Source organism: Myxocyprinus asiaticus, chromosome 14 (assembly GCF_019703515.2).
Source record: "Myxocyprinus asiaticus isolate MX2 ecotype Aquarium Trade chromosome 14, UBuf_Myxa_2, whole genome shotgun sequence".
NCBI classification, from domain to species: domain Eukaryota; kingdom Metazoa; phylum Chordata; class Actinopteri; order Cypriniformes; family Catostomidae; genus Myxocyprinus; species Myxocyprinus asiaticus.
In genome coordinates this window covers 44,731,084-44,742,451 of record NC_059357.1, presented here as the reverse complement: position 1 = coordinate 44,742,451, position 11,368 = coordinate 44,731,084, and the positions used below count along the sequence as shown (strand labels likewise).

Sequence of the window (11,368 nt, the reverse complement as noted above, 5' to 3'; positions counted from 1 at the left end):
CATGCTGTTCCAAACTTTCTTCATTTTCTTTCTTCTGTGAAACACAAAAGCCTCAGTCACCATTCACTTTTATTGTATGGAAAAAAAGTGATAAATGACAGTGAATGGTGACTGGGACTAACATACTGCCTCCTTTTGTGTCCTACACAAGAAAGAAAGGAAGTTGGGTTGCAACAAGATGAGAGTGAGTAAATGATGACAGAATTGTAATTTCTGAGTGAACTATCAGAAAATAATTTTGAGCAGGAACATCTCAACTAAACACTAAACATGTTGTGGTCTGAACATAAGAGTCATTATGAGCTTTGTGTATAGTTCAGTGTAATGCACATTATTTAAATATAGCACATTTACTGTTGTAGGTTTCAAATGTCATTTATCATATACCTTCATTATCATTCTAACATAGCAAGCTTGCTTCTGGGTATTGTATTTTGTACCATGGTCGACCTGTGTGTGCTATGACTTCGTTTGTTTGTGATTTGTTTATCCAATTTCCTCTGACTCAGAGAAGAGAGCGTTCTGTATCAACTTTGGTGTATTGTTCATGAAGATAATTTTTTTAAATGAAGGACATTAATTGGTATGTTGTTCTGTTTTCACATAGCATCTCTATTTAACCAGTCTCACTATATCAGTTTAAAAAACTCAAGTCTTATAGCGTTTTCTTATTCTATAGTATTTTACAATTAGAGTTGTGTTCTCAACATATTTCAAAATATGTCAAAATATGCTGTTGTCCAAATAGTTTTTGTGTCCAGATAATAGTTTTGTTCTAGTTCTCACCACTTCTTATAATGCACACACAAAAAAATGCTACTGAAACACTTCTCTGCATGTGGGTGTGTGTTAATAATCAATATTAACCTAACGTAATGGGGACAAAAATGCAGAAAATGTCCTAAAAAATTAGTTTCATGTCATAAAAAGTAATAAAATAATAATTTAGGCTGGGGGTGTTTATAACCCAGCATTAACAACTGGGAACAAATTTGCAGAAAATGTCCCATTAAACTGGTTAAATGGCATAAAATAAAAGATTTTCTTTAGTGGTAAGGTTCAGGTTTGAAAAGAGTAGAGATATGTAAAAAAAAAAAAAAATTATATATATATACATATATCCCTTTTAGATAAACTTGATAAATGTGTGAGTTTCACACACACACACACACACACACACACACACACACACACACACACACACACAGAGAGAGAGAGAGAGAGAGATAGAGATATTAACTTATTAATAACTTAATATATTTAAAAAAAAAAAATCTATATCTATATCTTATGAAAATAGATTTATCAGAGGAAATTCAAGTGCAACGTCTCGCTGGCTTTCTGTTGACACAGCCCCACTTGTCAGCAAAGATGACCAATCAGAGCGCAGTATGCATGGATGGAGTACAGTGATTGGCTGAGGCAAAGCAGTGGTTTTCCGTGATTGGCTATATCCTGGTACACCAGTTCTGGAACTACAGCTGAAGTAAAAGCCTGTGGATAAACTACGTGAAGTGAACACGATAAACAAACGTAAAACCAGCTGAATATCTTTACCAGCTCTTCCAAATCTCCATTTTTAGGTACGTTTGTTAGATTACTCTTAAATATTTTTGTTTTCTGATTTGGTATCTGCTGGGAAGCTGCGTATTGCTTTTTGATTCCGACCAGGAAATAAAGCATATCGTAAGCAGACTGTAGATGTTACTTCCGCTGATCTGAAACATGTTTATTTTCATTGATTAGTCCGTTGGTGAAAACTCATCGGTGTTGTTGTTATTAGGTCAGAATGAGTGTTGGATTCATCGGAGCGGGTCAGCTGGCTCACGCGCTGGTGAAGGGCTTCGCAGCAGCAGGTAAAACTAAGTACACACAACAACAACCACCAAAAACACGACAGGACAGTTGCGTGTTTATTCCTGTAATAATGCAATAATACAAAAATAAAACTGCAATTGATCAAAAATGTAAATGAAACCAATTTGTATTAAACTACAGGGGAGCTACTACAGGTGAATCCTTGAAAATAAAATAATAATAATAATAATAATAATAATAATAATAAATATAGCAAGCAGTTATGATGGGCCCAAGCACAACTGGTCCATTTCCACCCGGTGGCTTTCGGAAAGCAATGCAAGGTGGACACATGCATTTGGCATTTGACATTATTCTAAACAATTTTGAAACAATTTGCATAAATATAAGAGGAATATTTTAAAGTCTGTTAAAAGTGTCATACTTCCTGTTGCCAATAGGTGGCGCTATGACCGTGACCCATAATAGCCGGATTCATGTGATCAGCCCCCAAGACCAAACATACAGTTGAATTTTCATCAAAATCAATGCACACAGATGATATAAGGCACTTCCTGTTTTCCATTTTTCACCATAAATGTATTGCTTCACCATGGCAACATGGTTCAATATATCAAAAATACATTTGCAATTTAGCATCTTCAATGTATTGGCATCATGTTGCACAAATTTGGTGCCAGTCACATGAATCCTTTAGGAGGAGTATTTAAAAGTTCAGAGCCTGCACTTTATTTATTTTATTTTTAATTTTTATTATTTTTATTTTTTTAAGAGTTTTCATGCATGTTAAGTATCCCAAAAGTACGGAAAATCTTGAAAAAAGAATAATAATCATTAGAAGAACAATAGGGTCTTCACACTTTCAGTGCTTGGGCCCTAAAAATAATGCTATTTAGATTTTTAAACTTGACATATTTAAACTTTATTTAAAATACGTAAATTAGGCTTCACCTTTTTGTATCTTTTTGCATTTTATATCAAAAGTAAAAAGGACACCAAAGAAAATTTTACAACTTTTTTTTGTTTTTTGTTTTAATGCAATCAATAATCCATCTTTAATAAAACACGTTACATGTAAATTCTTTTTTTTTTGCCATTTTTTCTAAAAGATACAATAATATTTTTTAATATTACAAGCACAAACTTCCAGCAATATTATATATATATATATATATATATATACACATAACTTAAGATTTGTTATCTGTGCCTATTATGAAACATGAGATGTTACTTTACTATATAAACATACGGAGGACAGGGAGGGAATTACTTTTCTGAAATACTTTGCTTACAAACAGGAGTCCCTTACAATAGCTTTATCCATCCCTTATGAAATTTAAAGGGATAGTTCACACAAAGGAAAATTCTCTCATCATTTACTCACCCTCATGCCATCCCAGATGTGTATGACTTTCTTTCTTCTGCAGAACACAAACGAAGATTGTTCTAAAAAATATATCAGCTCTGTTGGTACTTGCAATGCAAGTGAATGGATGCCAACATTTTTATGCTCCAGAAAGCACATAAAGGCAGCATAACAGTAATCCATATGAGTCCAGTGGTTAAATCCATATCTTCAGAAGTGATATGATAGGTGTGGGTGAGAAAAAGATCAATATTTAAGTCCATTTTAGCTAGAAATTCTTCTCCCTGCCCAGTGGGGGGTGTATGCATGGAGAATGTGAATCACCAAAAACACAAGAAGAAGAATGTGAAAGTTAAAGTGGAGATTGACTGAGCAGGGAGGAGAATTTATAATAAAAATGATCTATTTCTCATCCACACCTATCATATAGCTTCTGAAGACATTGATTTAACCACAGGAGTTGTATGGACTACTTTTGTGCTGCCTTTATATGCTTTTTGGACCTTCAAAGTTCTGGTCACCATTCACTTGCATTGTATGGACCTACAGAGCTGAAATATTCTTCTAAAAATCTTCATTTGTGTTCTGCAAAAGAAAGTCATACACATCTGGGATGGCATCATGGTGAGTAAATGATGAGAGAATTTTCATTTTTGGGTGAACTATTCCTTTAACCTTGGTTTTACTACAGTATAACTAGAGTTTAACTATGGAATTTTTTGTAAAACCATAGTAACCACAAAATTTACAATTGTTTTACTACAGTAACCATATTTTACCATGATAGGTGTGGTATAACCATAATACAGACAAGACAAAATCTGTATAAAAATCATAATTTTGCCCACACACAATAGTAACACCATGGTTAATTTGTAGTAATTTTGTGGTTCTTTACACAAGAAAATGGGTACTACAGTCATTGTTACTGCAGCCGTGGTAAATTTGTGTCAGGGCATGATTTTTACCATGTACTTTTACCACAAATGAACCATGGTGTTACTATAGTAACCATGTTTCTTGCTGAATGATCATGGTTTTTATTACCATAGTTTTGATTTTCTGGAGCCCATTACTACTGTGGTTTTACTATGAATATCACAGTTAAAATTATTACTGTAGTAAAAACATGTTATGTTATGTGGTTACTCTAGTTTTGCTACAAATACTGTAAATCAGCTATGGTTACTGTAGTAAACCATGGTTGATTTTTAAGGGATGGACAAAGCTATTGCAAGGGAACGCAAAAGTATTTCAGAAAATATATTCTCTCCCTGTCCTTTTAGAGACTCTGTATGAACAGAATGTTTACCTTAGACAAAATTGCCTTTGAAAGATGCAAACAGATACTAATGTAATCATACAGTTGTTATATATTATTTTTTAGTTTGGTAGTTAAAGTCGCAAAATATTGTTAATAGTCAAAATTAGCGGTCGAATGATATGGGTTTTTTTAATAGTCGATGCCGATATCCAGAGAGCAGGATGGCCGATAACAATTTAATATAGTAATTAACATAAACATAAATACAATTATTAAAAAAATTGCTAAAAAAAAGTATAAACTCTTATTTAGCAGTATATTTTCTCAATTTCACACAAAACTTTAACTTTGTAAAAAATAATAAAAAAATTTATTTTAAATGGTAGATAGCAGTTTCTTCAGATTTCTGTTTAGTCATCAAATTATAGTAATTTATTCGCACATAAAGAAATTAATATATTAGGAAGAAGGGGGGGCCTGGGTAGCTCAGTGGTAAAGACGCTGGCTACCACCCCTGGAGTTCGCTAGTTCGAATCCCAGGGCGTGCGGAGTAATTCCAGCCAGGTCTCCTAAGCAACCAAATTGGCCCGGTTGCTAGGGAGGGTAGAGTCTCATGGGGTAACCTCCTCGTGATCGCAATAATGTAGTTCGTTCTCGGTTGGGCGCGTGCTGAGTTGAGCGTGGTTGCCACGGTGGATGGCGTGATGTCTCCGTGGCAACGCGCTCAACAAGCCACGTGATAAGATGCACAGGTTGACGATCTCAGACGCAGAGGCAACTGGGATTCGTCCTCCGCCACCCGGACTGAGGCGAATCACTACGTGACCACGAGGACTTAAAAGCACATTGGGAATTGGGCATTCCAAATTGCGAGAAAAAGGGGAAAAATCCAAATAAATAAATAAATAAATAGATTAGGAAGAAGGAAATAACAGTACACACAGTAGTCCAGCAACCATGGTTAGCATGTGCACATTAGTAATCGCGTTTTCTCACAAAAGACCGAATCAAACCAGTTACACGTGTACAGTGCATAGTGAATGAGACATTTACTTTGAAGATGCTCAAACAGGCAAGATGCAGATCTAGCGCGGGCAGCAATCTCCTGACAGTTTAAATGGCCTGGATCGCCTGCTTGGATTGTCACGGAGTGACCGTCATGATTTGTGAATCAGAGGAACATTTGATCCTGAAGTTTTGATTCTGGCTGATAGAATATGCACTTCAGAGGAAGATATTACATGAGCGCTCGACGGGAAGAAAACTCTGGATTTTCGTGTGGTTCGTGAATTTCATCTTTTTAAATGAGATAATTGCAGACGGTATATAATAGAAGTTTTATTGATATTTGCCTTTTATCATTAGAAAAGAAAGATAAAAATGACAGGGAACTGCTGAGGAGAGGCTGATAGAATACGTGCTTTAAAGGTAAATAAATGAGCGCTCCACAGGATGCTGAATCTGTTGAAGTTGTGTGAGTTTGGTTTATTACATTTGTTTATACGAGAAGTGCATATTTGCAGATGATATATGATATTAGTTTTATTGATATTTGCCTTTTTATCATTAGACAAGACAGTTAAAAGTTACATGGAACTGTTGAGGAGAGAGAGGGAGAATGAAACACATGAGCATTTTAACATTATGAGCTCAAACGTGTTTATTGCGGCTCTGATATGTGGACCGTTTAAATGAATCTGTGTTGCATACCGGTATGATTGCACGTAACAAAAAAATGTGATTGGTCATTTACATGTCTCCGACGCTTCAGATGCAAACCGGCGATTCTCAGAACCCTCGAAGTGGGAAAATGGGAAAAATTTATCGGCCGATAATTAAAAAATTCAGAATATTGGCTGATTTATCAGCCTAGGAGATATATCGGTAGACCAATAGTCAAAATTGTTCAATCCTTCCAAAATCATAATTTATAAATGTAGTACCTCCCCTTGAAGACTCTTTTGTAACATATATAGAGGCCTGTTCTCATCAACACTATGAAAAAGACTTTAGATTTTACTCTCCCGTCCATCAGGTGTGATTGCCACGCACAGGATAACAGCAAGCTCTCCAGACACAGACCTGCCCACTGTCATTGGGCTCAGAGTGAGTGTTTGACAAGGTTTTGTTAAAAATCAAAGACATGTTAGCCATTGTTTAAAAACACTGATACAGATTCAAACTGCCTGTACTGCAGAAAATGGGAGCATACTTCACCACCAGTAACAAAGAGACTGTGAACAAGAGTGACGTTCTCTTCCTAGCAGTCAAGCCACATATTATTCCATTTGTTTTGGATGAGATCGGACCAGACATCGAAGACCGCCACCTCATTGTCTCTTGTGCGGCAGGAGTTACAATCAGCTCTATAGAGAAGGTCAGTATGCTGCATAGATGCAGTAATTTCTTCATAGATGAAGCGAAGTAACTAATTATTTTATAAGCTCATAACTTACTTGATTGCAGAAATTGCTGCAGTACCGGCATGCTCCTAAAGTAATTCGCTGTATGACAAATACCCCAGTGGTGGTGCGTGAAGGGGCTACAGTGTACGCTACAGGCACACATGCTGAGGTGGAGGATGGGAAGCTCCTAGAGCAGCTAATGGCCAGTGTGGGTTACTGCACAGAGGTGGAAGAGGACCTGATTGATGCCGTCACTGGCCTTAGTGGCAGCGGCCCAGCCTATGTAAGTATGACAACCCATGTTAGAGTTACCTCGTAATATAAGAGAAGTTAAAAACAGCCACCATTGAGCAGGGTGGTGGGAATGTGGTCCATTCAGAATCACAATGTCTTTAAAATTCCCTTTGAGTGAATTGTGGTCTCAAACAGGAAGCAGAAGTGTAATTCAAAGTTGAGGTTGATATATTCTTTCATCCTAGGCATTCTTAGCTGTAGATGCTCTTGCTGATGGTGGGGTGAAGATGGGACTGCCCAGAAGACTGGCTGTGCGACTGGGAGCTCAGGCCTTGCTTGTTAGTGCTTGGCAATCTCTGAATCATTTATGATGTTGATAATCTGATAAACTGTTGTGTGTCTGAGATTTACAGTACAATGATGCTTTTTGTAAGGGGGCAGCAAAAATGCTCCTGGAGTCTGAGCAACATCCCGGCCAGTTAAAAGACAACGTGGCTTCACCTGGAGGCGCCACGATCCATGCTCTGCATGTCATGGAAAGCGGGGGCTTCCGTAGCCTCCTGATAAACGCTGTGGAGGCGTCATGTATTAGAACCAGGTACAGCCGAAAAAACTTCATTTTTAGACCAGTAACTTTCAACTAGTTGTTTTTGTGTGTGGTTTTTTTATTTTCTAATTTCTTCATGACCCCATGAAATCGCTTGCTGAGTTCAGTTTTCTCTCCAGTGGTAATGTATTTCACATTGAAACAGGAAGTTGGGGCTATAAATGACATATAACTGGTCAGTCAATATTAGATCTTCTTGAATCAGACTTTAAGCACTTATAAGAGCCCCCCAAAATGGGCTAAATTTTTCATATACTTGTTACTTGCAAAATAACTAATAAATAAGATGGTTCTCCATCAATGGAGAACCTGCTTTTTACACGCATAATGAAGTAGTCATAGCATACCAGCTAAATTCCAAAGTTAACCAGTCTAACCTTGATGCCATTGGTGGTATTGGGGTGAGTGACATTCTCATTCTAGAGGGCATTTTATCGGACACAAATATGTATTCACCCCTGTGAACATGATGAGTCGTCAATATTATTATTACTTTTAATTGGGATCTCCTGTAGATCTTGTGTGTGATTATTGTGATGAGAAGCCAAAGGAAAATGTCTATGTCAGTGGACAATAAAGTAAACAACAACAACATATTTAAGGTAAGTTTCCTCAGTGAAAGACTGTAAATTTTAAATTTGTATATCTGCCAATAATCTCAGTTATGAACTCAAAACACACATTTTGATTTTATGGGGTCTCCATGGAGAAACAATTCTGTTTTCAGTTGGATTTTAGAAACTAAAAAAATTTCAGAAACATCCCCGGCTGAAATGTATGGTTTTGTTAACACTTTTTGTGAAGAAAAGTACACAAATGATGATGAAAGCCAAAAAATTTAATGACATGGATGAATATTTACTGAATAATCCATTATTTTGTAAATGAGGGTCAAAATGATTGCCTATGAATTTGGAGCAAAACTACAGGTAAAAAAAAAAAAAAAAAAACGTAGAAAGGTGTCAGCATCATCATTTTATTTTTACACAGAGATCCTTCACTAAAATCAGTTGACTTCAGCACCCCTTGTTGCATTATATGCCAGTGGTGTGAGTCTAAAATTGGAAATTGTTTTCCTAAAGTTGGAGTGCCTGTAACTTTAGAAGTATTAAAGATTTCATAATATCTTTTAGATTCTGGTTCAGAGCAAACTTAAATTTTAAAAGCCCTATATGGTTAAACCCCAGTGATATGGGGTTCTCAATGTTGCTCCATGCATAAATTGTTAAATTTTACCCACATTCAGTTGTCGAAAACATAATGTGGGTCACATGGTATGAAGCTAGTTCGTCTTTTACAACAAAACAAAGGTCTGAAGTACAAATCAATTTGAAACTAGAAATGTGCCTTTATTCACATAAAAACAATCATGTCAAAATCTTGATTTCAAATACACTATTATTAAGAATAAGTGACACACGTGACTCTTCCCCCCTTTTTTTCATAGACAAATTGATTTTCAACAATTACTTATAAACCTTTAAAAACAGACCTACCTTGAGCTCTAAGGTTGTTCATCGATGGAATATGCTCAGTTGAAGCTATCCGTCTGCGTTATTTCAACTTCATTGTTTAAAATCGTGTTTGATTTCCCAATTCCTGGTGAAAAACTACATTAACCATGGTCCAGCAGAGAAAGATTCACCAATCAGAGAACTGTGGCCAACAAAGCCCACGAAATGACCCCAGGAGCGACCGCCCAATCCAGTGACGCAATGTGAATGATGTAATCGAGTTGTCTCTTCATCCTTAAAGGTGCTGTAAGCAATTTTTGCCATTCTAGAATTTTGAGATATCATTGGATAGCCTTGGCTATCAAAAACGGCTGTCAAAAGCAGCAAAATAGTGCCCTCAACTGACAACTATTATGAGCAACATGGCATAAAAATGCATTATGCCTCAATATTTTGCAACTACAACACTATGAGAACATGCAAAATGATTGAAGGCAGAAAGCGTCATTGTCCGTGGCCCGCTGACACTTCTTGTTTGCTGTTTACAGAGTCTAGAGCTGTCACGGAGACTGGTGAGATATATGACACTTATTTCATTAATATCTTTCTGGGAGTAGTAAAATTGTTGACATGAAAAAAATTGCTTACAGCACCTTTTAAACTGCTAATTTATACTTGTAATCAACAACTTAAAATCAGTAGTTTTATAAATTCCCTTCGTTTTTTTTATTCAATTCCATCATTCGCAATGCTTCATGGGATTGTAGGTCGTGCCCTCATAAAAGACGGTAAGAACACAGTCTTGTACCTTTGTCTTTTTGTTTGATTTTTCAAAAATATTTTTGCCTCAAAACACAGTTTGTGATCTTGTGATTCACCTCTGAGCCGGGTGGTTTGGTTCATGGCTTACAACTCTTTTATGAACGTTTTTTTGAAAAGCCTAGGCAAAAAATGGATGGGAAAAATACTTCCAGAACCCAGATGGTTGAAAAAGTGGGCAGACACTGTTACGCTTTATACCTTTATCTAATTTTTGGATTTCAGAAATGTACCTCTGGTTCAGTTGATAAGGAACGACCCTATTTCATGCCCACTGGTTTGTTTGTTTTGACAGAGAGCTTCAGCACTTGGCTGACCAGGAGAAGATTTCTCCAGCTGCCATAAAGAAGACAACTTTGGACAAAGTGCTTCAGCAGCCGGGTGCGACCTCAGCAGGGGTCGGGGTCAGGACAGGCCTCAGTCTTTTTAACAACAACTCCTCCAAACACAAGAAAAACTGACTCTGATCATAACCATGGTGTAGAAAAGGGACAAAACCACTCAAAGAATTGCACAGAAGAGACTAAGACAAAAAAAAATTGTAATCTGTTACAGTATGATCAATATGTTTTCTAAATTTGACTTTTGTCCTTATGCTGGTTTGGACCAAGACCTAAAGCAGTATCACTACAGTTCAACTTTATACACACTCTAAACAATACACTGATCTAGTCATTTTGAATGTCTGTTAAGAATCACCCCACTGAATTTTGCAAACCCTGTATCTAGGCTGACCTGAATTAAATTCAAGCTTTTATGGTGGGATTTGTCATATTGGATTTCTGTAGGATTCAGTGTCTCCTATTAAACATTTTGAAGGCTTTTTTTCTTTTAAAGAATGTTTTTTTTTTCTTAAACAATACTTTTCAATAGTTACAATAAATATACTCCACAATGCAAAAGACAAAGCTCTGAGGGATCGCCCATTGGATTATTTCACTCGTTTTGTGTCTCTTCGCTTTTTGATGATTGATCAGGGTTGTTCTAATCAAACTAAGCTTAAATTATTAGGAAAATTACATTAGGAAGAACATTAAGAAAATTAATTCTAAATAATACAATTGTCCTTCAGCTGTGTTTTAGTTTTATTTTGCTACAAAAATGCAAAACTCAAGTCTTATAGAGGTAGTTCTGTCGGTTATATCTGAATCATGAAAATAATCTCTAAATAAATAAAACCCCATATATAGACACGAGTAAACAGTACTCGGCATTATATGCAGGGTTAATGTTACCTTGGTTGTCACCCAACCTGTTCAATTGTGCTTTTACAATGACTTTTTTTTATCAGAAAAATCTCCAGGAGACTCAATCAAGTGAAGGTGAATATTACAACACAACAGGCCCCTGAAATACATTTTAAAAAAGTAACAAAAACAGAAACATCACATACACTAC

General features: G+C 36.2%; 1 protein-coding gene across 1 annotated transcript; it reads left to right on the top strand.

Annotated features, from left to right (window-relative positions):
• Nucleotides 1-1,428: 1,428 nt before the first annotated feature.
• pycr1a (pyrroline-5-carboxylate reductase 1a) lies at nucleotides 1,429-10,882 on the top strand. Its single transcript, XM_051716643.1, has 8 exons — nucleotides 1,429-1,583; nucleotides 1,784-1,856; nucleotides 6,487-6,557; nucleotides 6,649-6,828; nucleotides 6,918-7,139; nucleotides 7,336-7,428; nucleotides 7,525-7,688; nucleotides 10,266-10,882. Exons 2-8 carry the CDS (start codon nucleotides 1,790-1,792, stop codon nucleotides 10,429-10,431), a joined length of 963 nt encoding a protein of 320 aa, XP_051572603.1. The 5' UTR covers nucleotides 1,429-1,583; nucleotides 1,784-1,789; the 3' UTR covers nucleotides 10,432-10,882.
• Nucleotides 10,883-11,368: the final 486 nt, after the last annotated feature.